A 23,908-nucleotide genomic window follows, 5' to 3' on the forward strand; every position below is an offset into this window, starting at 1 on the left:
ATGACGAGTGTACTTCGAAGCTGACTCACTGAGTGAGTCAGTGAGTCAGTGAGTCCCCCCCCCCCCATCAGTGGCAGCTAAAGTTTATTGTTTATTTTGGAATATGCACAGAACGCGTGGACAATTAGAGTTAGGGTGTGTGATGAGCTCCTCAGGCCTTGTTAAACTCACCTCTGAGCATATTTTCTGTGTGACTCAGTCTACTTTAATAAGGGTCTTACTACATAACCCCTGCTCAGTTTTGGACACATGCTACCAGAGACAGTTCTGCCTCCCTTGTGAAAAAGAAGTGCACTTAATTGTACTATATGTGCACTTGCTGTGTACTTCAAAACTTAAAAGTATAAATGTTTTGTCTAAAATCTATACTTGCCGATAATATAATATTATAACTTAAAGAGAGTACACGTTCATCACTATTTCTTAACAAACTTAAAAACAACTGAAAAGTACACTTTGAAATAATGTAAAATAAAAGTCTATACTTTAAAATAAATTGTAAAATCGTTGTTTTAATAATCTTTTAATTATTTTCTGTGTTGACTAACATACTAAAACACATGTAAAGTACTTGATTATAATTTCAAACCGTAAGTGTGTTATTAACATTTAATTACTTTTAATTTTAAATGCTCTTAATTGCAACTGCATCTTTACAATTGTGGAATTACAAATAAATGTTTTTCACTATACAAGTTTAAATAGACTCGACATTAATGTATAATTTAGTATACCATTAAAACAGTCAATTTGTCAGTACATTTTACAGTACACTTTAACCATATTTTAAAGACAATAGAACTAATTATAAAATTACATATAAAGTTGTCCTTAAGTCCTACTGAAGTGGGTTAAACAAATTGCATTTAGTATAAATTGAACATTATAAAACATTCTCATTTAATTATAAATAATGTGCAATTAAGTGTCAAAAACTTTCCATGCAGTTCACACTTTAGTATATTATTTTATATTATTTCCACAACAAGTACTTTTTAAACATATGATAAAGTGGACTTCTTTTTCACAAAGGTCTCCACCATGATTTCTTTGTAATGTCAATGATCTCTCTAAAAATATACGTAAAAATGTGCAAGTGTGATCAGTTCTACTAGACCTGCTCCTAGAGGGTTTTGAACCGGGGTCTCCGGTGTGGGAGGTGGGCAATTGCGCTTGAGACCACAGCCTCTAGTGTCAGTCGCTACCGTGCCTCTTGTTGGAAGGGGAGTGAGGTTTACACGCACATCTCTTACTGGCCTACGTCCATTACACAAGTGTACATGTAAACTGTTTTTAACACTCATTTTCTATTTGGGGTCTCAGAGACCCCAAAGCAATTTTAAGAGCTCAACAATTAAATTGACTTTGAAGTATCAGCATGATGATGTCTTTTCCTTATTTCATGAGATTCACTTGATAAGATACTTTAATCGTCCATTATATTATATTATTTATGTTTGGGGTCTCAGGCACACCATATATAAAATATGAACAAATGCAATGAACTACACATGCTATGATACTGTGTATTTTATTGCATGTTCCACTTCTTTTTTGGGATCAAATGGACTTTAAATAATGTTACTAGAATGGATACCAGTCACATTTGTTTTACTTTGCGGTAAACCAGATGGATAAACCAATAAAGATATCTGACGAGTGGTTTTGAGGCCAGAGAAAGCTATTACAAAAAATATTTTAAGGAAAAATCAAATGTTAGTTTCAACATTACTTTTATTTTTACATGCATATCAGGGTTTCTGGGATCTGCAAACGAGTCTGAAGTTCCTGTTTATCAGCTGGTTTGGGTTAATTTGATTTGGATTGCATTAAGACACTTGATTATTTCCAGACTTTTTAAATTTCAACAGATACCACTCGGGAGCAGAAAAAGCAAGAGAGAGAAGGAGTGGAGTACCATTTTGTCTCCAAACACACTTTTGAAAAAGATATCCTCAACGACAAGTAAGCTAAACAATCATGAATGGTACCCAGCCCGTGTTGTAGTTTATTCTAGAAGCTAGTTTTGGGTTGTGTTGTTTTGTCTAGTGGGCAATTGTGGAAGATTATAGTCTGAAATAAAAGATTTTAAAATCAAATAACACTTCTAGTAATCTACCACTGTACCTGGTTGTTTTTATCTAAAAAATGATTTGAAAATGACTTTAAATAGTGGATTTATATGAAGCCAACTGCATTATTGCTGTCTTTAAAGATGCTCCTGGAATTTAAATCACACATTTAATCCTTGTTAATGCTTAAAACGCAGATCACAACCATTGACAGGAAATACTCTCTTTCTCCAATTTTCACTCAAAAACGAGAGGAAATCTCAAAAGCATGTGTCCGTGAACAGTGTCACATTATATTAAAGTAGGGGGATATTTTAAGAGCCTTCTGTGGTTTGAAATGACTTTTTGTCTTGTTAGTTGGACATAGGGAAAGAAGCAAGTGAGACAGGAATGACAGAGAGTAGACAGCCCAACTTTCCAGAGAGGCGCACTAGAGAGAGGAAAAGCGGACTGCTTTTTTCATCACTCCTCTGAATTACCATCATCTTTGATTATCATACAAATGCCTTGAGGCCAAAGGCTAAAGCCCAAAGTTAGCCTCTACTTCAGTAGAAACCATCTAATAGGCAAATGAGTAACAATTTAGAATACTGGAGAAATGTGGTGAAGATTCCCGGGGCCCCTGGCTTTCGGAGGGACCCCCGCGATTACAAACGAGCGGGACCCCACCTTTTCCTAGCTACGGCCATGCTAATCAGACAGTCTTTTTCATACCTCCGAAAAAATGAAGAAACTAAGTACAGTTCTATAATTAATGTGACGCTAATCAATAACTAATGTCGGCAAATTAACATTTTAACTACTACTTTAACATTTCACCACTTTTAACAATGGGTAATAGCAGACAAGCTGGGGAAACTGTTGATAAATAGTACATTTTATCAGTCATCTTACAACTATGGATAATTTCAACTCTTTCCCAGCCATTGACATGCTTTTCCATTATTTACGCTTCCCCGCTATTGACAAGTTCTTGCGACAATTCATGTTTTCACTGTTATTTGTTAGGGGGCGCTATTACGCATCTTCTGAAAGAGTACATAATCTCCTGATCCAAAAACAAGCGAAGAAGGTCTCCATAAACCAGATGGAGCAGATAAGCTAACATGATCATCAAACATTCAACAGCATACAAATCAAAACTGCCTTATAACCTTAGAGAAAAATGTCAAATGCACCTAGATTTATACAACTGTGCAAGCTTTGAGGGTGTTGATGGACTCGATCTACTTGGTATATGTTTTGATCATCTTTTTACTGTTCAAATATTTTACAAACTGCTCAGAAATATACAATAACAATAAGAAAAAATAAAGATAGATTTTTTTAAGGTAAATCTTGAAGGGAAAGAGTTAAATTTTGATTTTTAAATGCAGTTTTCGGGACCTTACTCCTATGGATAATTTTCCATCATCCCTCTGAACATTACGTTAGTTGTATTCTTTTTTTCCCCCACGTTATTATTACTATTTAAACAAAGAGAAGGCAGCTTAAGTCCACAATTCCCATTGAATCACTAGAGAGTCAAGGAGACTACTGGAACATTTTCAGTCATCAGCGATACCTCAAATGCCTTGAAAAATTTTAACTTATACCGTGATTTATTTATTGAACGTACCTTGTGGAAATATATGGTTCTATGTAGTATGTCTAAAGTGAAGTAACCCACAAGTAAGGACTCAATTATGACTCGGAATGACTCTTCACTTCAGAATACTGTTCCAATTTAATTTAAGTAATTCCTTCTGAAGGATTTGATAATACTTGAGTCATTACTAGTATGTTACTATGATCTAAACTTTAGATTTAAATGCATTATGCATTATTGATTGATTTACAAAATTCCTTTAGTGATTCAGGAGTGAAACAACTAGCAGCATGTACAAATAAATGGTGCTATCAGTAGACATAATTTATTCTTAGTGAATTCTCTCCAATTCTAATTAACTTTATAGGATTAGAAACACAGTTGACTTTCGAAAAGAAACATGACAGAGGAGGCACAAAATTATTTACTGTCTTATTTCCTATGCAAATATTACACACTTATTGAAAGCATTGTATTTTAATTTTAGTTCATTCTTTGAAGACCATCCCTCAAAAGTTGGTTGCTTTTATTTACATTTGTGTAACATACATAACACATACTGTGCCAACGAATCTGGAAGGATGATCTGCTGAAATATGTTACAATTTACTCTGAATGAGTGTGATGATGTTTCTGTGACAAGAGACAAAGCATTTTATATAGCATTATTTTCTTTAATACTAAATCACGATATATCAGCAATATGACAGTTTAGGACATGTACCACTAATCCACCTTTTACTACAAACACTAATGGTAGCCAAGTATTTAGCGCTTTCAAACAACACATATACTGTACGTGCAGCAAATTGATGATATTGCACTGTTGGCGAATACTTTTTGAAATGAAGGAAGGAAACATGCCAATAGTGTGTAACAGCAAACTGGAAAACACCTGGAGATTTATGTTTGCATGGTCCAAATTGTCATTTATTTTCTAATGATTTATGGTCATCTTATTATATATCAGATATTTTCATAGCATGTTATTCAAAACAGTCATGTAAAAGAGTTTAAATTATTAGAGCTTATAAAAATGTCTATATTCCCCATATTCCATGCTCTCTAAAATTTTTCACCTAGATTTTTGGAGTATGGTGAACATAAAGGGAACTACTATGGTACGAGTCTGGATTCAGTGCGCAGGGTCATAGCGGAGAGCAAGGTGTGCCTGTTGGATGTGGAACCACACGTGAGTCAAAGATCATTCATGAATGGCAGGGTGTGTGAGTGCCAAGAAGCGCTGGATCAAGGATCTGCGCACGTGGGTCTTCGACAACAGTGGCCCCTTTCAGAACATATTTTTTTAATGAATTTTATTTCATATTATTTAAGAACCACACATGCAGTATATGATACAAATACCACAATTTGTGCCTCTCTCCAGCGAAAGAGGAAAAGAGAGAAACAGGGATAAACAGAGTGAGCGAGAGCCAGGGAGTCCTATATTACATGTCATATTTGTTGACTTTGGAACACGGACTCAAGGGCAGGAATTATGTCATTTTGGACGGGGAGCTTCTGTCAGCTCTACTCCAGTTGGTACATTTCCTGTGGTCTGATTATTTTCATCAGCTTGTAACATTTATAGAAACATTCTCACTGTATTAACAAACCTACTATGTGAGCACATAGAATGCATGGGTGATGCTGTGTCTAGCTTTTCATACCATAGAAAATTGGTTTGAAATGAAAGTTACAATATAACATGGACACATTCATACCAGGCAATGATCTGTATTATTTTGAAGAATAGGTCTCATATGTTGCCATTTAGCTCACTGTCATTTGTTCACTGTTTTTTTCTTCTTCTCCATTCTCTAACAGACCATAGCAGCCTTATATTCCTCTGAGTTTAAACCCTATGTTGTATTTGTGAAGCCTCCACCAATAGAGCGCTTAAGACTGAGCCGAAGAAAAGCAAAGGTTCTGGAAATTCAGAATGAGCAAACAGTCACAAAAATCTTAACGGTAAGAGATATAATGATTGTGGTTTCTTGTCTCTATGTGTTTGTTTATTATGGTTGTTTTACAGAACTTCCAGCCCGATCTCATGCAAGTGCATATCTATACAAAGAATGTTATTTCTCGTGCCATTTATACGGCAAAAATAGTTTCGCGTGCATATGATATGCAGTTTTCGCATGCATATGATACACACTTTATGGCGTGTAATACGCACGCACTCCCACCCCTAATCCAAACCAAGGGGTTTTCAGTGCGTAGCATATGCACGCACAATACATTTTTGCCGTATAAATGACATGAGAAATAACATTCGTGGTATAGATACGCACTTTCATGAGATTGTGTTGGAACTTCTGTGTTGTCTGATTATTTTTATCCTCATTTAAAAAGTTTTGCATCTAAGAAATAAATATACTGTTACTTGAATATACTTTGACAATGGCTTCGCGTTGTGGGCACATTACCATCTCAGGTGTGCATTATTTTTCGAATAATTCAATGGCCCAGCATTATTCCTTACTTATACTACAGGGCGTAGTATCTAAGGTGTGCTATTATTTTCAGGGAAACGCACGGCTAAAGTAGTTCCAGGCAGGTCTTGACCGCATTACATAGTTGACTGTAATAACGGAAAATAGGATACAATTTATAACAAGAAAAAGGATGCAACCCCATGCGCATGATCTGCAATTTCGATGTCTAACTTCTCAATCAACTTCACAAATATATAAATAAATTGATGGTCATGCTGCATGGGTTTTCGTTATTATTGCAGATAATATAAAAAATAAATAATTATTGAAAAGGGCGGTCCCACTTTATATTACATCGAAAAATAAGTACAATGTGCTCATTGTGTTCAGGTTGAATTTGTAAAACACTTTTGCTGCTATTGACGTGTGATACGGGTAAGATTAGGGTCAGGTGTGGTGGTATGGGTAGGTTTAAGGGTGGGTTAAGGAGTAAGGGTAGGGTAAGCTGTGTAATTACAAATGTAATTGCATAAATTAATTACAGCTGTAATTACATGCAGGTATTTTCAAAATATAAGTACAATGTAAAAACATGTATGTACACAATAAGTCCATTGTATCAAATTATTAATTTCAATGTAAGTGCATAGTACTTAAAGCCACTTAATATAAAGTGGGAGCAAAAGGGCTTTGTGTTTCATTCATTAAGCTAGTCTACTGTCAATAATTGAAAAAAATAATGAACGAATTAATTAAAATGAATTGAATAAATAAATAAATAATAATATTGACGCACATGCTTTCTCATCTCATTATTGCAACATATCTCTCTCTCTTTCTCTCTCTCTCTCTCTCTCTCTCTCTCTCTCTCTTATAACTGCATTAATAACTGCATAAAGCCGGGGACACACTAACTCTAAGGCCGGTTATGAACAGTCGGTCAGCGCGTTCAGTCTGTGTTCACAGTCGGTGTTTAAGACCTGCTAGAGTCGATAGAAACAGTCAGTCTTAGAATGTTTCAGCAAGTCTTAAGTGTATGTCCAGCATTAGTCTGCTATCAGTGGCTCAAACCTCCATTACTAACTCTAAAATTACGTTTTGGAATTGGCAACGGAGGCATGGGATTAGATCCTACATACAAGAGCGTTTTAATGTCAAAAACTTGACAAACGTCTTGAAATACATCATCTGAACAATGTTTCAAGGTGTGGTAACTGTAGTATAAGCGGAATAATTGCCCCGGGCCGTTGAATTAATAGAAAAATAATGCACACCCGAGGTGTAACGCCCACTCCACTTCGCGTCGTGACCGCATTACCACCTCGGGTGTGCATTATTTTTTTAATAATTCAACTGCCTGTCGTCAATTATTCCTTACTTAATATAATGTGGAATCAATGTGGGATCAAAAATGGAATGGGTGAATTCTCAATGCATGACCTTCCTACAGCAGTTCAGTACACAGCTGAGATGAACAAGGTCTGACCTGACCCATCATCTCAACCGTACATCAGCTTCTCTGGCATTTAATACACCTCTCTCTTTTAAAAAACTCTCCAGGGTGGGCTGCAGGTGTGGTCAATGAGCTCACACAGGTTTGTCTTTTTACGCTCCCAGCGGTCTGAGGGTCTTTCAGGCTTGGGGCGGAAGGTTTGCTGGTAACCCCACTGAGACCCATCTGTGTCATGCTGTGAGCGTGAGCACCTAAGTCTACCCCAGGGTCTTATAAAAGACTTGGGTCATCTCTCTCACACCTGGATGTTGTTTTACAAACTACCAAGCTCCTGGGTGCAAATGTATTGCTCATCTTTCCATATTAACCAAGGACACACGTGTCTTGCATGACTGCACTGAGCACTGACCTTAACAAGACACATTTGGACATCACTTGATTTTATGATTTAGTGGAATAATTCGTCGTTACTGTCTTCTTTACTTTTCTTACTCCAATCCAAGCCAGTTCAGTCTGACGCATAATGTCATATCATTTTTATAATTCATAAACCACAAAGTGAAATACCTTTTGAGGTACGGAAAGACATTTATAGACAAGAAGTGTTCTTTTGGACCATCTGGAGCTTTGGGTTATGTGTAAAAATGTCTTTTCACTGTTAAAAATAGTGGACAATGTCATAGCTGAGGAAGAACATTTCTCATACTGACCATTGACCTGAATGAATTTAACAGGAACACTTAAATACACTGAACTGTATGAGTAACTTCACTGTCATGGCTATTTTTCTAAATGCTTCAAGATGACTATATACGTAAGAGAACATAAATTAAAGCTTAAACTTAAAGAATTCCTTTCACTAGGCTGACCGAAACAAGGAAAACATTCAAAAGCATGGCATCTCACGTAAATGTACCATCTGTAGCCCGTTGAATCTAACCCTTCTGGCATACATTCTGCAAAGGTCACTCATGTTGGTGATATAAAAACCATTAGCATTATATTTTTATTATTCTGCCTTGTTGATTCCTATGTTGATCAGATGATGTCCTTTCTACTGATTCGGTTAAGGGCGTATTGAATATTGGGTTGTACACTGGGTAATCGTTTTTTTTTTTAAATCTGTGAAATTTACAGTAAAATAAAGTCATGGTTGCCAGATCTTTACCATAAAAACTATGATAGCAGCATTTTAAGTTTTACAACTGACCTTAAACTTACATTAAAATTTAATTGACAATATAACATATGATATGAATTAAAATAATGTAACAAACGTTAAATTAACAACATAAGCTGTACCGTAAATAACTGAAAAGAAAAAACTTAGATTTAATAGTTTTAAAATTAGTTAAAAATGTATTTCAATGAAAACCATAAAAACGTAAAGTCACACCTCATGATCCATTTCGGTGAATTTCAATTTACGTTTTTTAACTGTAAATAATAAAATGATTTGTTGTTGTTCACGCCCAAAAACAAACAGAATTTTACTGTGAAATTACATGAAATGCCGTGTTCAGACTACATGATATTAGGCCAATTTTGGCACAATCCATTTTACATAGGGTGTCTTAGTGATTCGTAAAATGACAACGGCCGTCGGGACACAAGAATCGAACGTTTTATCTCATATAATGTGTCATAGTGGACGACAACCAATGCCAAATCTGTGACGCTTTACGACGTCCTGGCAGAAAGACTAGCATGTTTCTTCTTCTTTTTTCGGTCCTCTATGATGGGTTCCATCACATCTGTGACATTAACCAATAGGAGCACAGAAGCTTTCAAACATGGACAAAAGAGAGACGATGGTATTGGTGCTGCTACTAGGAAGAATTATTTCTTTTTGGGGGGTTTTTCTGAGAACAAGACAGCCAGTACAAAACACACTGCTTTGGTAGCCATTGTTTGTTAATGCTCTTGTTTCCGAAAGTCAGTCGTTCCGCCTGCTCAATGACATCACGCATGTCATTAAAGACGGCAAGCGATGATTGGTCTGGAAGTAACGCATAGCCTGACGTGTTTCTCATCCACAACATAATTTAGGAGTCAAAATCGCATAATCTGACACACTGACTATCGTAACAGACAAAAATGCTGTTTAGTCTGAACCTGGCATTAGAACTATCGTTTTTCAACAAATAGGGTAAGGAACTACCGTTAGCCGAATAAAAGGTTCTTATCATAGCATTTTTTTAGTATTTTCCCATTAAAATGTATCATTCTTAAAATCCCATTCATCCCATCCATTTATGTTGAGTGATACAAAAAAGTTTGTGATACTAATAGTGCGTTCAAGACATTTTGGAATTACCATAATTATGAAATTCCGAGCGCTGGTTTGTCATCTCATAATTACGATAATTACGACATGAATGCACCACATAAATATCAGGCCTTTTAGAGTGTAGCTCAATCAAATTTGAGGAATGGAACTAACTGTTATATTGAAAAATACAGTAATATTATACTCATGCATTTCCATTTTATTAACTATTTACAGGAGGAGGACTTTCAAGACATGATTTCCAGTGCCCAAGCCATGGAGAATAAATACGTCCACTTGTTTGAGAAAGTGATCATCAACGACGATCTGGCCATGGCATTCACCGAGCTGAGAGACGAACTCACAAAGATAGAAACAGAGACTCGCTGGATCCCAAATGCATGGGCTCATGTCTGAGAAACCAATTCATGTTCACTGAACCACTTACACTCATAATAACTTTTGACTATGTTTTGGAGATTTTCTGCATATAAGAAAGGCACACCATATTACTGTAATTATACGCTTATAAGCAGTGTGTGCTGGCCTGTCATGAATCAACTCCATTCATAACCGCCAAACTCATGACAATGCACTGAAGTTGAGACAGTTTTGTTTATGTTGAGAAAACAAGTAATTGTAAAGAATGTTTGTCTCTCCCTAATTCCTACATAATGATATACATTATGCTATATTACTGAATGATTTCTATGCACAAATTGCTTTGTGCACTGTTGTGGCTCATGTTCTGACATTAATAACTTACATACGTGGATTTTCCATTAAAAAGATGTGTTCTTAATTTGGTTTAAGTGAGGTGGAATAGGACTACAGTTTCTTTTCTATTCGTAGCTTGTGACTACAAGATTGAACTCTGGATTAGACCTCTGAAACACATCCAGGTAGCTCTTGTAACAAACAGTTCCAATCCACATTTAGATTTGTTCCTGACATTAAACTCAGGGGTTTTCAGTGATTTAAATATCTTGGCGTTGTTGAAAAACATTAACGTTTACAGGTATACAAGGTGATCTATGAGTTAACCTCTCAAAAGAACCAATTCAAAGCACCACAACTGCTTTTTTAAGGTTAAAAATTAGCAATCCTTCTCAAACAATGCATTTGGAAAGGTGACTTTTGCTCATGGTGACCTTAGTTGTTCCAGTGGAAGCCAGAAGAGGAAGAGGATGTTGATTTTTTTAGCAGCATTAAAGACGGGAGAGTTCCTGGGGTTCTCTTTCGTAGTCACTCCGAGTTACGTCGGATGACGACGAATGGGGGTTTCGCTTAGAACACCTATCGACTTCGAGTATTACAAAACGAGCCAATGGCGATGAAATGCCATGGGTCTGCGGAATTTGCATAGCGTATCTCCGCCCCACCGCGTGGGTATAAAAGGAGGACGCCGGCAACATGCAGATAAGTTTTCACTTCGGAGCAAAGAGTATTTCTACACTCCACAATCATCTCTGACTTCGCTCTACGAGACAAGCTTCTGTCTCCGGTGTTGGTGTGACGGCGATTTGCAGCGAGCTCACAGTGCCTGCTGATCTGTGCGGTGATCTGCCAGTGTGTGTGTGTCTCCCTGTGGGCTTCAACATCGCAGAGTTTTTTTCTCCTCTCATAAAAGAGCTCGCACGCGACACGTCTTTTTAAAGACGGCTCGCCCGTGCATTTCTGGTTGCAGCGGACTGGTATCGGACTCTGATGGGCACGAGCGCTGTCTAGTGTGTTTGGGCTTTGATCATGCTTGAACAGCGCTCGTGGATGACTCATGTTCTCTCTGGGAACGTGATCATCGCGTCATATATAGGTCGAGACTCAGTGAACTCGCAAGAGTGTGAGTCCCCTCATCCACCACCCAATCTTCGGCTGGTGGCCAGGGTGACCTGAGGGTGTTGGTCTGGAACAAGGCACAGACTCTGTGTCCACGCCCCAGCCCCCCCTCTTTAATGACGGTGCCCGCTAGCGAACTGATGATTCCACGAGTCTACCCTCGGGTGGCCCGTGTGTTTTCATTTGAAGCTACAGAGGATGATGCTGTGTCTGTTGCAGTATCACTAGGTGGGCTTGATTCTTCTGGAAATGACGACTGGTCACAGCTGCCAACCTCTAGTGTGCATACGGCTGTGCCTGAGTCTGATCCGGAGATGACGGCCATGCTTTCCCGGGACGATTGGTTTTGGATAAGGCCGCCGACGCGTCCACGGCAAACCCCAATATCTTTCCTCCCGGACGTGCATGATGAGATCACGGGTCCTCTCGTTGGTCTCATCCGCCTTTCATCCCCTCTGGGGCCGCTGCCCATGGGTACACTGGGGTTCCCCCGGTTGAACGCTCTGTTGCCATGCTACTATGTCCTCAGAGTGCTTCCCGGCGCAATCCTAGGCACCCGTCCAAAGCCTGTAGTTCTTTTCGTCTACACTAATCTGTGGCGAAATCCTATAGTGCCACAGGACAGGCAGCTGCCTCACTGCATCCCATGATTGTTCTGCTAGTCTACCTGACCGAGATGCTCATGGACATGCAGGAGGGCAGGACTGACCCGAGGCTCTTCAGTGAGCTGCGCGCCGCCACTGACCTTGCTCTTCGAAGTGACGAAAGTGGCCGTACGCTCTCGGAGTCAGGTGATGTTCACCAGTCTGGGGCTGACCGGTCTGATGTGCACGATGTCGGGCGGACCCGTCTGCTCGACACCCCCATCTCCCAGGTCGGCCTCTTCGGCGGTGCGGTTGAGTGCTTCTCCCCAACAGTTCTCAACCGCCCGTGAGCAGATTGAGGTTATTCTGCCCGACGGCCCCGCCGTCCGCTCAGATCCCTCAGTCTGCCCACCGCCGAAGCTCCCTCCCACGGTTTCAACCCCGTCCGTTCACCCGGGCCTGGCTCTGAAAGACCGTAGGGGAGATGCCACAGCCCTCTCCAGCCCCGCCCCTGTTGAAGATTTTATTATTTAGAAAACAAGTAATTTTGCTATATATTTGGACACAATTATTTCTTCTCTCTGTGACTTTGGATTTCCTCTGTGTATGTGAAAGACCTTGAATGGAATGTTGTTTGCTGCAGAAAATTCTATTCTGAGAAGTCACATGGTAAAAGACCTTTACCCAAAACTATCTATAGGGTGTGTTACCTTCTTTGGAAGAAGATGTATGTATATAACTCTGAACCAAAATATACTCGGGAGCGCACTGGAAGGCCAGAGGGCCAGAGAGCGTTAGAGCGCCGTTCTATGGAACGGGACGGCGTTCGAAAATAAAGTCTAATTATTTCTGGCATCAAAGATCTCTGCGAAGTTATTTTTCAGAAAGATTGAAAACCACAACATTTGGCGACTCCGGCAGGACTTGGGTTGAAGCGGAAGGAACCACGAAAGGCAACACTGGTGACCGACACAGACAACAGTGGCCACTGTAATTTGAGGTGAGCAAATTTTTGCTTTTGAAAAAGTATGTGTTGTCACCAGTGAGCCAGAGTGGTAAGACCCTTTAAAATGCTTCTCCAAGTTTAAAGAACTAAAAAATTGAAAAGAGGATCTTTGATTCTAGAAATAAGTGTCTATTGTTTGTTGATGATGTCAAGTACTGTGTTATAGCGCGGCGGAGCTCCCGTTAGTGTTTGCCAGTGTTTATATAATCTGATGCAGATTGTATGAATATTGGTACTGCTGATGTGCCGCTAAAGGTTTTGTCATACGTATGTAAGGATTTGAGATGTTTGCTTGTTAAGTTTAACAAGTGTACTGGTTAAGGTTAATCAGTTGTTTTTTTATATTTACTGTTAAGGATAATGGTAAATGTTAATGATTAAGGTTAATCATTTTCTGCTCATTAAGGATAATGAGTATACTGATACGGTTATCAGTTTTATCTGTGTTTCTTATTAAGGTTAATAAGATAGCATGCGCACAGATAAGTTTAGCTACTGGTTACCGCATTGTTATAGGTATAACGATGGCCTGCTCAGGGAAGCTAAAGTGAATCGCAGAGGACTGTGATAATTTTCTGCTCGTTAAGGCATAACGATACTCATAAGGTTATGAGGTATTTTATCTGTGTTTCTTATTAAGGATAATAGGATAGCATGCGCACAGATAAGTTTAGCTTATGGTTACCGCATTGTTATAGGAATGACAATGGACTGCTCGGGTAAGCTAAATTGAATCGCAGAGGTCTGTGATAGTTTAAAGTTATTCAGTGAAGTATTGTTTGTAAAAACAGTGAGAAACACTGTGAGTAGAATATAGCTCTGTGTGTGTATGTAGGATCCTGTCCTGTGTGTCTGCTTGACTGTGCCTGTGGTTAAAAATAGGTGACAAGGAATGTGTGAATGTGCTTGAGAGACAAGTAATGTATAAATGAGTATTAAAAGTAAAGGAAATAGTAAAAGAAAACAATTGTTTCAAGATATTAGTCTTGCAGATTATTGTAGCATGAAATAAGTTAAAGTATAAAATATATATTAATAAATGGACTGATATATATTAATGGATAAATAAATAAGAATGCACGTGCTTAATATATCTTATATCTGAAGACGTCTAAAATTTGTATCTCATTATCCCTGAAGACAAAGTGAGAGAAAAATGATTCCATTGTAGATAATTAAGTTTGTGCTAAGGAAAAAATAACTTGTGCAGTGTGCTAAAAGTGAACAAGATTGAGTGACAAAGTTTCAACAGTCATAAATAATTTACAGCAATCTTAGAATTGTAGTAAATGGGAATTGTGTGGAATGGGTGAGGAAAAGTTTATTCACCATGTTAGATTATTTTGAGCACAGCATGCAAATATAGGAGAAAGATTGAAGGCTGATTTTATCATAGGGAAAATTATTTAATTGTATTATACTCAGAAAATCAAAGTTAGATTATTGCTGATATTGCAATGAAGAAATAGCTTGCTTTTTCCTGCAACGAAAAACTTGCTTTACTAAAAACAGAATGGGAGAACTGCTGTTGTCAACCAGTGATTATTATATAGTATAAAAGAACTAGGAAAAAGATGGTTAAAAGTGGAATTTAGATAAAAAGCTAATAGCTCAGGAACAAATATTTATAAAGACTAATTTGATCTATGCAGCTCTCTGAGTGTTCAAGTTTCAGATGGCTTCAGTGTCGAATGGAAGAGGTAAAAGGTCAAAGACGACTGCAGAGAGAAGAAGAAGAGAGGGTGAGGGGCGTTCAGCTCCCCTTCTGAAGATGACCACTCTCTGGAAAACTCAGCATGGAGAAAGACTGTTTAATGCTGGAAAAGGTGAAACGTTCACTATTTCACTGGAGACTTTTTCCTGAGGACAAGAGGAAAATCCTGAGATGCAAAGCTGTGGCAAAATCTATCAAAGCCCAAACTGAGAAGGGGCAGAGAAACAACAGAGCCTATATTCCAGTTTACACCAAGCCTTGAGTGACAGCTAGGCTGACGACACATGCAGAGCGACAGCATGAAGCTTTAACAGACTGATAATCTAAAAACAGAAGAACTGACCGAAACCCTTCACTTACGGGCAACACAGGTGTGGCAACTCCGATGATCCCTCTAGAGACTGCTTCAAATTTAGTAATTATATTAACTTTATTCATTCTGATTATTCACTGGTCTCATAAGCAATTCTTTATATTCTCTGCTAAACTAACCCTCTTTGCTTTTCCAGTAGGTTCAAGTCCAGCCATATAAAAAAGAAAGAGAATACACTGAAAGAGAGAAGTGAGTGCTCAACTCACCAAATCGTTCAAACTGAGGCTGGATTTGTTATAGTGAGGGCTATTACATTAAACAACTATAGGGCTAAAAGCATGAGAAAAATTAATCTGTAGAAAAGTAAAAGATAGACACAAAATGTCAAAGAATAATAATTATTGTTTGCAAAACAATGATACTGGTCACTCCATTTTGTTTTGCTAAGTTTTTAGAGATATAGATTGGAGAAAAAATTACTCCAAAAGTCCAAAATTATGAAATCGCAAAAAATGCTGTCAAAACTGGGATAATGAGATGGAAATGTTGTTGGCCATGGATCCAAGATTATGCAGAGATCTCCAATTTCTTAAAGCAGCTCATGAGCAAAAACAAAAAAGAATAGGAAAAATCAGAAAAACAAATGACAAAATGTATTTGAAAAATTACAATGGCAGGCTTATTATTCTAAAATACTTAGTCTATTAGAATTTGTAAAAAGAAAGAAAAAAAGGATTATAACAACAGTGTTAAACTAAACCTTATGATCATTGACACTTCTCAGTAGTGTTTGACATAGTTGTGTTGACCTGATCAACCCTTGGCTAAAATTATAGGATGCCACATTTAGAGCACAACCTGTAAGAGTGTATGCTGGCCAGTGTGTGTGAGAGAGACACTGAGTGTGAATGAGTGAGAGATGGTGTCTGAAGAGACACTAAGGCAAATCAATTATTTTGCCAATACAGCTGTATTTAAAATTTGTGGGCCCACAGGGCAAATTCTGCCCAGTAAAATAATGACCATGGATGCATTTGGTTAAATTTCCTGGTCAGGAACTGAAGTAACAATATGAAAAAACAAAGAATGAAAAGAGAAAAATAAAAAATATAAAAACAGTGCCACATTTGCGCAGCGCATAACATATCTGACTTTCTTTTCAGCATAACACGTCTGCCTTTCTTTTCAGCATATCATGATGGAGCTGATCTATGTCAAAAGTATGAAATATTGTCTTGTAACTTTTGTCAAAGTGGGTTGAGTATTGTCCAAGATGCCTAATAAATAATGTGCCGATAGTGGAACTCAAGACAAAGAGATAACTGAGTTGAATTGACTAATTTTAAGAGTACTTTGGAAATTTATTATGAGAAAAATGCAAAGAGATTGCAATTATGATGATAAAAAAGCCAAACTGTATGAAAAACAATGGGGAAAATATGATTTAAAGTCCAGCTGTTAATGAAGGCAGAAATGACACCACTCAGCCCACATGACCTTTCTACAGGTAACATCGAGAAGGACAATGGGACAGATGAGCAGATGATTGAAATCACATGATGTTTTCACTAACAAAAATAATTAAGCTTTAATTTACAGATAGCAGCAGCTCGATTCCAGGAAGGATTCTGGGACAAGTCTAACAAAAAGAACCAGTAACTATGCTTTGTAATTTCAGAAGAAGTGATCAACAGTGTGACATTGAGTCCATGCCTCTCAACTTAAAATAAACCAACTAACTTCAGCAACCCCCCCACAACTGAAGTGAGGGATCAAGGACATGCTGACAATGAGAGAAAGAGTCCATTGCAACGAACGACTCACTGGAGACACCCTGGTGAAAGATGTAATGATTGATGACAAGGTTAACAGAATGATCAAATCATGAATGGAAGAAAAGACAAACTTGACCAGAAACACAGTAATGAGAGGAACTGTGCAAAGAAAAGAGAATCAACAGAGATGAGTACAAGCTCAAACAATAGTCAACATCAACCAACTTTCCTATGATTGGATGTTCAGCCCTTGAATAGATTCAGTAGCAACTTAATAATAACCCCACCATAACAAAAATGATTGAAGAGAAAAATATATTACGCAACATAGAAAACAATGATAATGACTAATTAAGAAAAGAAACTAAAATAATGTTAACAATTAACTTAAGAAATTGATATAGCATAATGGGAATTAAGACAATTCATGAAGGAAAATTTTAGAACTAAAAATAACTTTAAAATAAATTTTAAGGGGTACTCAGATGTAACTTGTCAATACAAGGGTATACTTAATTTAAGGCTACAGTTGAAATTAAAGCAAGTATTAACACTGGGTATTAACAAATATTCAATGTCAAAATTGAATTTATAAGATTTGATTCAATATGCAATTGACTAATATTAAGTAGTACTTATAGAAAGTTTATAGACTTACAAGAAGTTATTGAAATTCAGTAACAAACAAGCCCTTATGAACAATCTAAATGGCACCAGAGGGGGGTCAAAAATAGATATTTGGCATTCACATGAAGGACAGATTGTTGAACCAATGAATACTTTTGAATATTCTCAGTCCAGATGCGCAATGGTTTTAAACCAGTGCGCAAAGGGGGGAGTAAGATAAGGAAATTAAAAATTAAAATGAATATAAAATTATAGGCATTTTAAATTAAAAAGCATTTTTGCAAAGTTTTGTGAAATTTGTGCAAAAACAAAGTTAAGAAAAGAACAGCGACAAAAATAGGCCATATATCAGTATACCTGAAGAACTATTAAATCACTTGGTAATGGATTATGTGGACATGATATAGATGGGTAAAAGCAATGAAATCAACAGAGGAGGCCAGGAACAGAAATTAAATCTCTGACAGAGAAGTAATCCTTAGATTGGAAGTCTAAGCAAAAATAACGTCAGATAATGGGTCAACTAAACAGAAGTATTGAAGATTGAAAATAAATTGCATACGAATACAAGGAAGTTTTAATAATAATTAAGTTATAATGCTAATGGTTTAAATGGTTGATAGACAAACTTTTAGATTGTTAGATATAAAGAAAAAGAAATGTACATATAAGGAATATGTAAGAGTGCAAAAAGTTGTTCTCTAGAGTTATTTTTCTAATTGTCTAATGAGTTTATTGAATGACTTTTATGAGATAAATGTAACATTGCTCTGAAGCTTTCTTAGTTAGAGTGATCACATGAGACATAATTAGTTTATTCATGATAGCTTATTTAGAAATTAGTAGAAATGAAAAAAAAATGTATTCAGTTTAGTCTTAAACTGAGGAGCTACAATGAGAATAGGAAGCAATACGCGAGATTAAAAAGGTCAAAATGGAATTTATTGTTTAAATTTGGTAATAAAATAGACAGTAAGTGAAATGTATTGCAATTTATTAGATAGGTGTAAAGTGTTCTGTTCACTAAAATTGACTGACTAAAAGATGGATTATTTGAATTTAAGAAAATGATATTCTCTCATAAGAAGTGATAAAAATGATAGTTATGTTTACCCAGCAATATTTTGAATTAATAGCCATATGGATCAAGTAGAAAAAAAATGCATAATAAATTAATTAAACTACTATAATAAGCAGAAGATTTATTATAATGCTTTGTCTGCATTAGGGGAAAAACAATTATGTGAAAAAAGTAGAATGACTTATGTTTGGTGATCAGTGTTGCACTTTTACTAAATAATATTGCGCAGGGAGGAAAATTTAGCTATTATGATCATGTTAAAAAACCTTAAGAGCAAAAGTTAAGGAAAACTTAATGTAAAGTCTGGAAAATTATGATTTGCTCAATTAGGGATATTGAAAGTGGGTTATTATTCTGTTGTATACTTTGTATATTAAGATCATTAGTTGGAAAACCACGGTTAAACGAATGAAAATGCGGAAAAAAGATAATGAAAACTAATTTGAGAGGGCAACCAAATTGATATTTACAAACCCTGGATGTTGATCCCATTAAATGAGGAATTGAGGATGAAGAAGATGATTGATGAGCCAGACCCTAGAGGATATCTACACCGCAAGAAAACTTTCAATAGTATAAGAGACTTTTTATGTTTGACATACTCTACATAACTGTGACAATAACATGCAATGCAAGAACAAAGGTATACACACACTTATAACAATGTTTCAGTTTGTCTGACTAGGAGACCTCGATTCTTTTACTTTTTCCATTAAACAAAAAAGAAAGAACAACTAAAAGAAATAAAATGTATGGAAGAAGATGTTTGGCTCGAGTGCTCCTCCGGAGTGTGGTGGCTTAATCCAGTAATTGAAAAGGAGAATGGGTGACTCAGTTGAGTCACTAGGTAGCATAACTGAGGGAGCTGGATTTTGAAACTACACTCTGGAAAAAAAACTAGTGAAAGTGAGGCTTAGATAAGCCTCAGAGGAGGGAATGTAGAAGATTTTATTATTTAGAAAACAAGTAATTTTGCTATATATTTGGACACAATTATTTCTTCTCTCTGTGACTTTGGATTTCCTCTGTGTATGTGAAAGACCTTGAATGGAATGTTGTTTGCTGCCGAAAATTCTATTCTGAGAAGTCACATGGTAAAAGACCTTTACCCAAAACTATCTATAGGGTGTGTTACCTTCTTTGGAAGAAGATGTATGTATATAACTCTGAACCAAAATATACTCGGGAGCGCACTGGAAGGCCAGAGGGCCAGAGAGCGTTAGAGCGCCGTTCTATGGAACGGGACGGCGTTCGAAAATAAAGTCTAATTATTTCTGGCATCAAAGATCTCTGCGAAGTTATTTTTCAGAAAGATTGAAAACCACAACACCCCCCGCTAAACGCCGGTTAAGCGGCACTTTTGAGATGGGCTGCTCAGAGATTAGACTCAGTTCTTTCCAGGAGTTGATAGCAGGGCCACTCCTTTCCCCGGTGGAGGGCTGGGGAAGAATCCTTATTCAGAAAGAACTGACTCTCTCGTCTCTGAGCATACAGAGTTCTCGGACGACACAGAGCGCCTCCCACAAGCCGTGCTCTCCTCGTCCCCCTCTGTCCCAGAGGCAGTTGACACGGCGTGCCGTCCACGGACCGCTTCGCCCCTGTCCCCCCTCTGTCACCAGACCCCTGACAGAGCAGGCCCCCGTGGAACGCTGGTCCTTCCCTGGCCTCCTCTGTCAGGGTGCGGTTATGACCTTGCCCCCACAGCGGGCCGTTATGCCGTCCACGTCTGAGCCGGTCATTCCGCTTCGCTGCACCACAGGGGGGGACGTCTGTGGTTCTTGACGCCGCTGGCACAGTTGGGAGCCTGCCTAGAGCTTCCCTATCTGTTCCGCCGGGTCGCGCGAACCATCGGCGAAGGGTGCGATTGAGACTGTCCCTCCAGCCGAAATGAGGTCCGTGTTTACAGCCCCTACCTCATTGTCCCGGAGAAGTCTGGTGGGTTACGGCCAATCCTGGACCTACGCATCTGAACCGCTCCCTTCACAGGCTGCCGTTCAAGATGCTCCTGGCCAAACGTATTTCTGGATGTGTGCGGCCACAGGATTGGTTTGCAGCGATCGACCTGAAGGACGCCTACTTTTATGTCTCTGTTCTCCTTCGACTCAGACCATATCTACGGTTTGCTGTCAGGGCGCGCGCATATCAGTACGCAGTTCTCCCATTCGGGCTAGCCCTGTCTCCTCGCGCCTTCACAAAGGTTGTTGAGGCAGCCCTTGTTCCTCCATGGGAACACGGGGTTCGCATCCTGAACTATCTCGGTGACTGGCTGTCTCAAGCTCACTCCTGAGACCAGGTTTGCGAATACAGGGACCCAGTGCTCCGCCACCTAGCTCGTCTGGGCCTTCGGGTCAACTGGGAAAGGAGTAAACTTTGCCCCATGCAGAGGAGCTCTTTTCTCGGTATGGACTTGGTCGCCTTCTCTACTCAGCCATTGCTGACTTGCCTGAGACTATCAAGAGCGCAAGAGTGCGGTTCCACTGAAGTTTTTTTCAGAGGCTCCTGGAGCATATGTCATCTGCAGCCACGGTACGCCGCTCAGTTTGCTTCATATGAGACCGCTTCAGCTTCCCGGCATGCTGTTGTCTCAACAGATGCCTCCACGGGCTGGGGCGCCATGCGCAATGGACATGCTGTCACACTCTCATGTTGAGCAGAAATGCTCCTGAAAAATTCAGTGAGATTTATCACACCCAGGTGTTGAGCAGAAATGCTCCTGAGGTTCAGTGAATTTCTTCACACTTAGGTGTTGAGCAAGGTTGCTCCTGAAGCTCAGTGATTCTCGCATGTAGTGTTGAGCAGTGTGGCATGTCTATTGCCTCGAGTTGCTGGCAGTACGCCTTGCCCTGCACCGCTTCCGGGCGTTGCTCTGGGGTCAACACGTACTAGTCCAATCAGACAATACCGCCACAGAGCGTACATCAACCGTCAAGGTGGTCTACACTCGCGCCGTATGTCGCAACTCGCCCGCCACCTCCTCTTATGGAGTCAGAAGCATCTGAGGTCGCTTCAAGCCATTTGCATTCCCGGAGTCCTGAACTGTGCAGCCGACGAGCTCTCACGGCTTCAGCCCCTCCCTGGAGAATGGCGACTCAATCCCCAGTCGGTTCAGCTGATTGGGTCCAGTTCGGGGACGCACAGATAGATCTGTTTGCCTCTCACGACTCGACCCGTTGCGAACTGTATTATTCCCTGACCGAGGTCACGCTCGGCACGGACGCACTGGCGCACAGCTGGCCGGGGGGGCGCAAATATGCGTTACCCCAGTGAGCCTTCTTGCGCAGGTTTTGCGCAAAGTCAAGGAGGTCGAGGAGCAGGTCCTTCTGGTTGCGCCCTACTGGCCCACCCGGACCTGGTTCTCCAAACTCATACTCCTCGCGACAGCACCTCCTTGTCCCATTCCTCTGAGGAAGGACCTTCTTTCTCAGGGACGGGGCACCCTGTGGCACCCTCGTCCCGATCTTTGGAGCCTCCACGTGTGGCTCCTGGGCGGGACCAGGCAGGTTTGAGTACCCTACCGCCTGCGGTGGTGGCTACCTTCACTACCGCTAGCATCGTCCACGAGACACGTCTACGCGTTGAAGTGGAACCTCTACATCAGCTGGTGCTCTTCTCGCCCGAGAAGACCCCCGGAGATGCTCGGTCGGTGTCGTGCTTTCCTTCCTTCAAGAAGGGTTGGAGCGAAGGCTGTCTCCCTCCTCCCTCAAAGCCTATGTTGCCGCTATTGTCGCACTCCATGATTTGGTAGAAGGTAAGTCCGTGTGGGAAGCACGACCTGATCATCAGGTTCCTGAGAGGAGCGAGGAGACTGAATCCTCCTCGCCGCCTCTCGTTCCCCCTTTGAGCCTTTGCAATCAGTGGAGCTTAAGCAGCGCTCCTGGTTGCAGTGGCCTCTATCAAGAGGGTAGGGGACCTGTACGCATTCTCCGTTGACGAAGCGTGACTGGAGTTCGGGCCGGCTTACTCTCACGTGATCCTGAGACCCTGGCCTGAATATGTGCCCAAGGTTCCTACTATTCCCTTTCGGGACCAGGTGGTGAACCTGCAAGCGCTGCCCTCGGAGGAGGCAGACCCAGCTTTGGCACTGCTCTGTCCAGTATGTGCTCTCCGCACCTATGTAGACAGAACGCAGTGTTTCAGGACCTCAGTCCAGCTCTTTGTCTGTTATTGTGGGAAGCTGAAGGGAAAGGCTCTCTCCAAGCAGAGGTTGTCTCACTGGATAGTGGACTCCATTGCTTTGGCATACCAGCAGCAAGGTCGACCGTACCCCCTTGGTGTGACCGCCCACTCCACCCGGAGTGTGGCGTCCTCTTGGGCTCTAGCGCATGGCACCTCGCTAACAGACATCTGCAGAGCTGCAGGCTGGGCGACACCTAACTCATTCACCAGATTCTACAATCTCTGAGTGGAGCCAGTGTCCTCTCATGTACTCGCTTCTACCAGCTAGTATTGGACCCGCTCAGGTGTCTCGCTTGCTCGCCATTCCACTCTACGGACTGGATACGTGCGATATATTCCTCGGGTGAGCCTCCTCTCTGAGGCCCTGAGTTCCTCCAGCACTGTTGACGCTGGCGCCAGTGTCTATTGCCTGTGCGTCGGCTAGGTGCCTCCGTGTCCATGGTTCCTCCCCTGAGTAACCTCCACATGTGTATTTCCACTGTAAGCCTCCTTGAGCATGTGTCTTTCCCTTGGCAAGCCACCTTGCCACGCCACCTTGCCACCCCTGGGGTTGAAATATTCCACCTGGGGCTGGACACCCCAGTGTTCTCCATATGCATCCTTCGGGTCATATGTGTATTCTCTAAACCCCCCCCCCCCCCCCAACCCCCCCACCCCCCGTTTGGGCTGGCAATGTTTTGCATATTTCCTCTAAACTATGGGATATGCTCCACAGTGTACCTTGGTATTCCTGTGTTAAATAGGAGTCCTTGCAAGTCTTACGACAGGGATCTCAGTTTTACGCAGGGCACTGGAAGACAGCTGTGAAGTGGCGTGATTACACGGGGACCCCCATTCGTCGTCATCCGACGTAACTCGGAGTGACTACGAAAGGGGAAAGTCTCGGTTACGTATGTAACCCTCGTTCCCTGAGTAGGGAACGGAGAGGTGTTCTAAGCGAAACCCCCATTCGTCGTCATCCGACGTAACGTCT

At 40.1% G+C, this 23,908-nt stretch overlaps 1 protein-coding gene across 5 annotated transcripts in view; it reads left to right on the forward strand.

Annotated features, from left to right (window-relative positions):
* The window catches only part of mpp7b (MAGUK p55 scaffold protein 7b), a 73,541-nt gene extending 62,919 nt beyond the window's left edge, over positions 1-10,622 (forward strand). For 4 of the 5 annotated variants that reach the window (XM_077198129.1, XM_077198037.1, XM_077198299.1 and 1 more), the window contains 4 exons: positions 1,872-1,965; positions 4,744-4,852; positions 5,488-5,631; positions 10,061-10,622. In XM_077198129.1, the coding sequence (XP_077054244.1) occupies positions 1,872-1,965; positions 4,744-4,852; positions 5,488-5,631; positions 10,061-10,240 (527 nt within the window). In that variant the 3' untranslated portion in view covers positions 10,241-10,622. The remainder of the gene's footprint in view (positions 1-1,871; positions 1,966-4,743; positions 4,853-5,487; positions 5,632-10,060) is intronic. The other variant, XM_077198383.1, reaches the window with a different exon arrangement.
* Positions 10,623-23,908: the final 13,286 nt, after the last annotated feature.

Source organism: Siphateles boraxobius, unplaced genomic scaffold, assembly GCF_051911475.1.
Source record: "Siphateles boraxobius isolate OS27281-9 unplaced genomic scaffold, OSU_SipBor_1 1, whole genome shotgun sequence".
Classification (NCBI taxonomy): domain Eukaryota; kingdom Metazoa; phylum Chordata; class Actinopteri; order Cypriniformes; family Leuciscidae; genus Siphateles; species Siphateles boraxobius.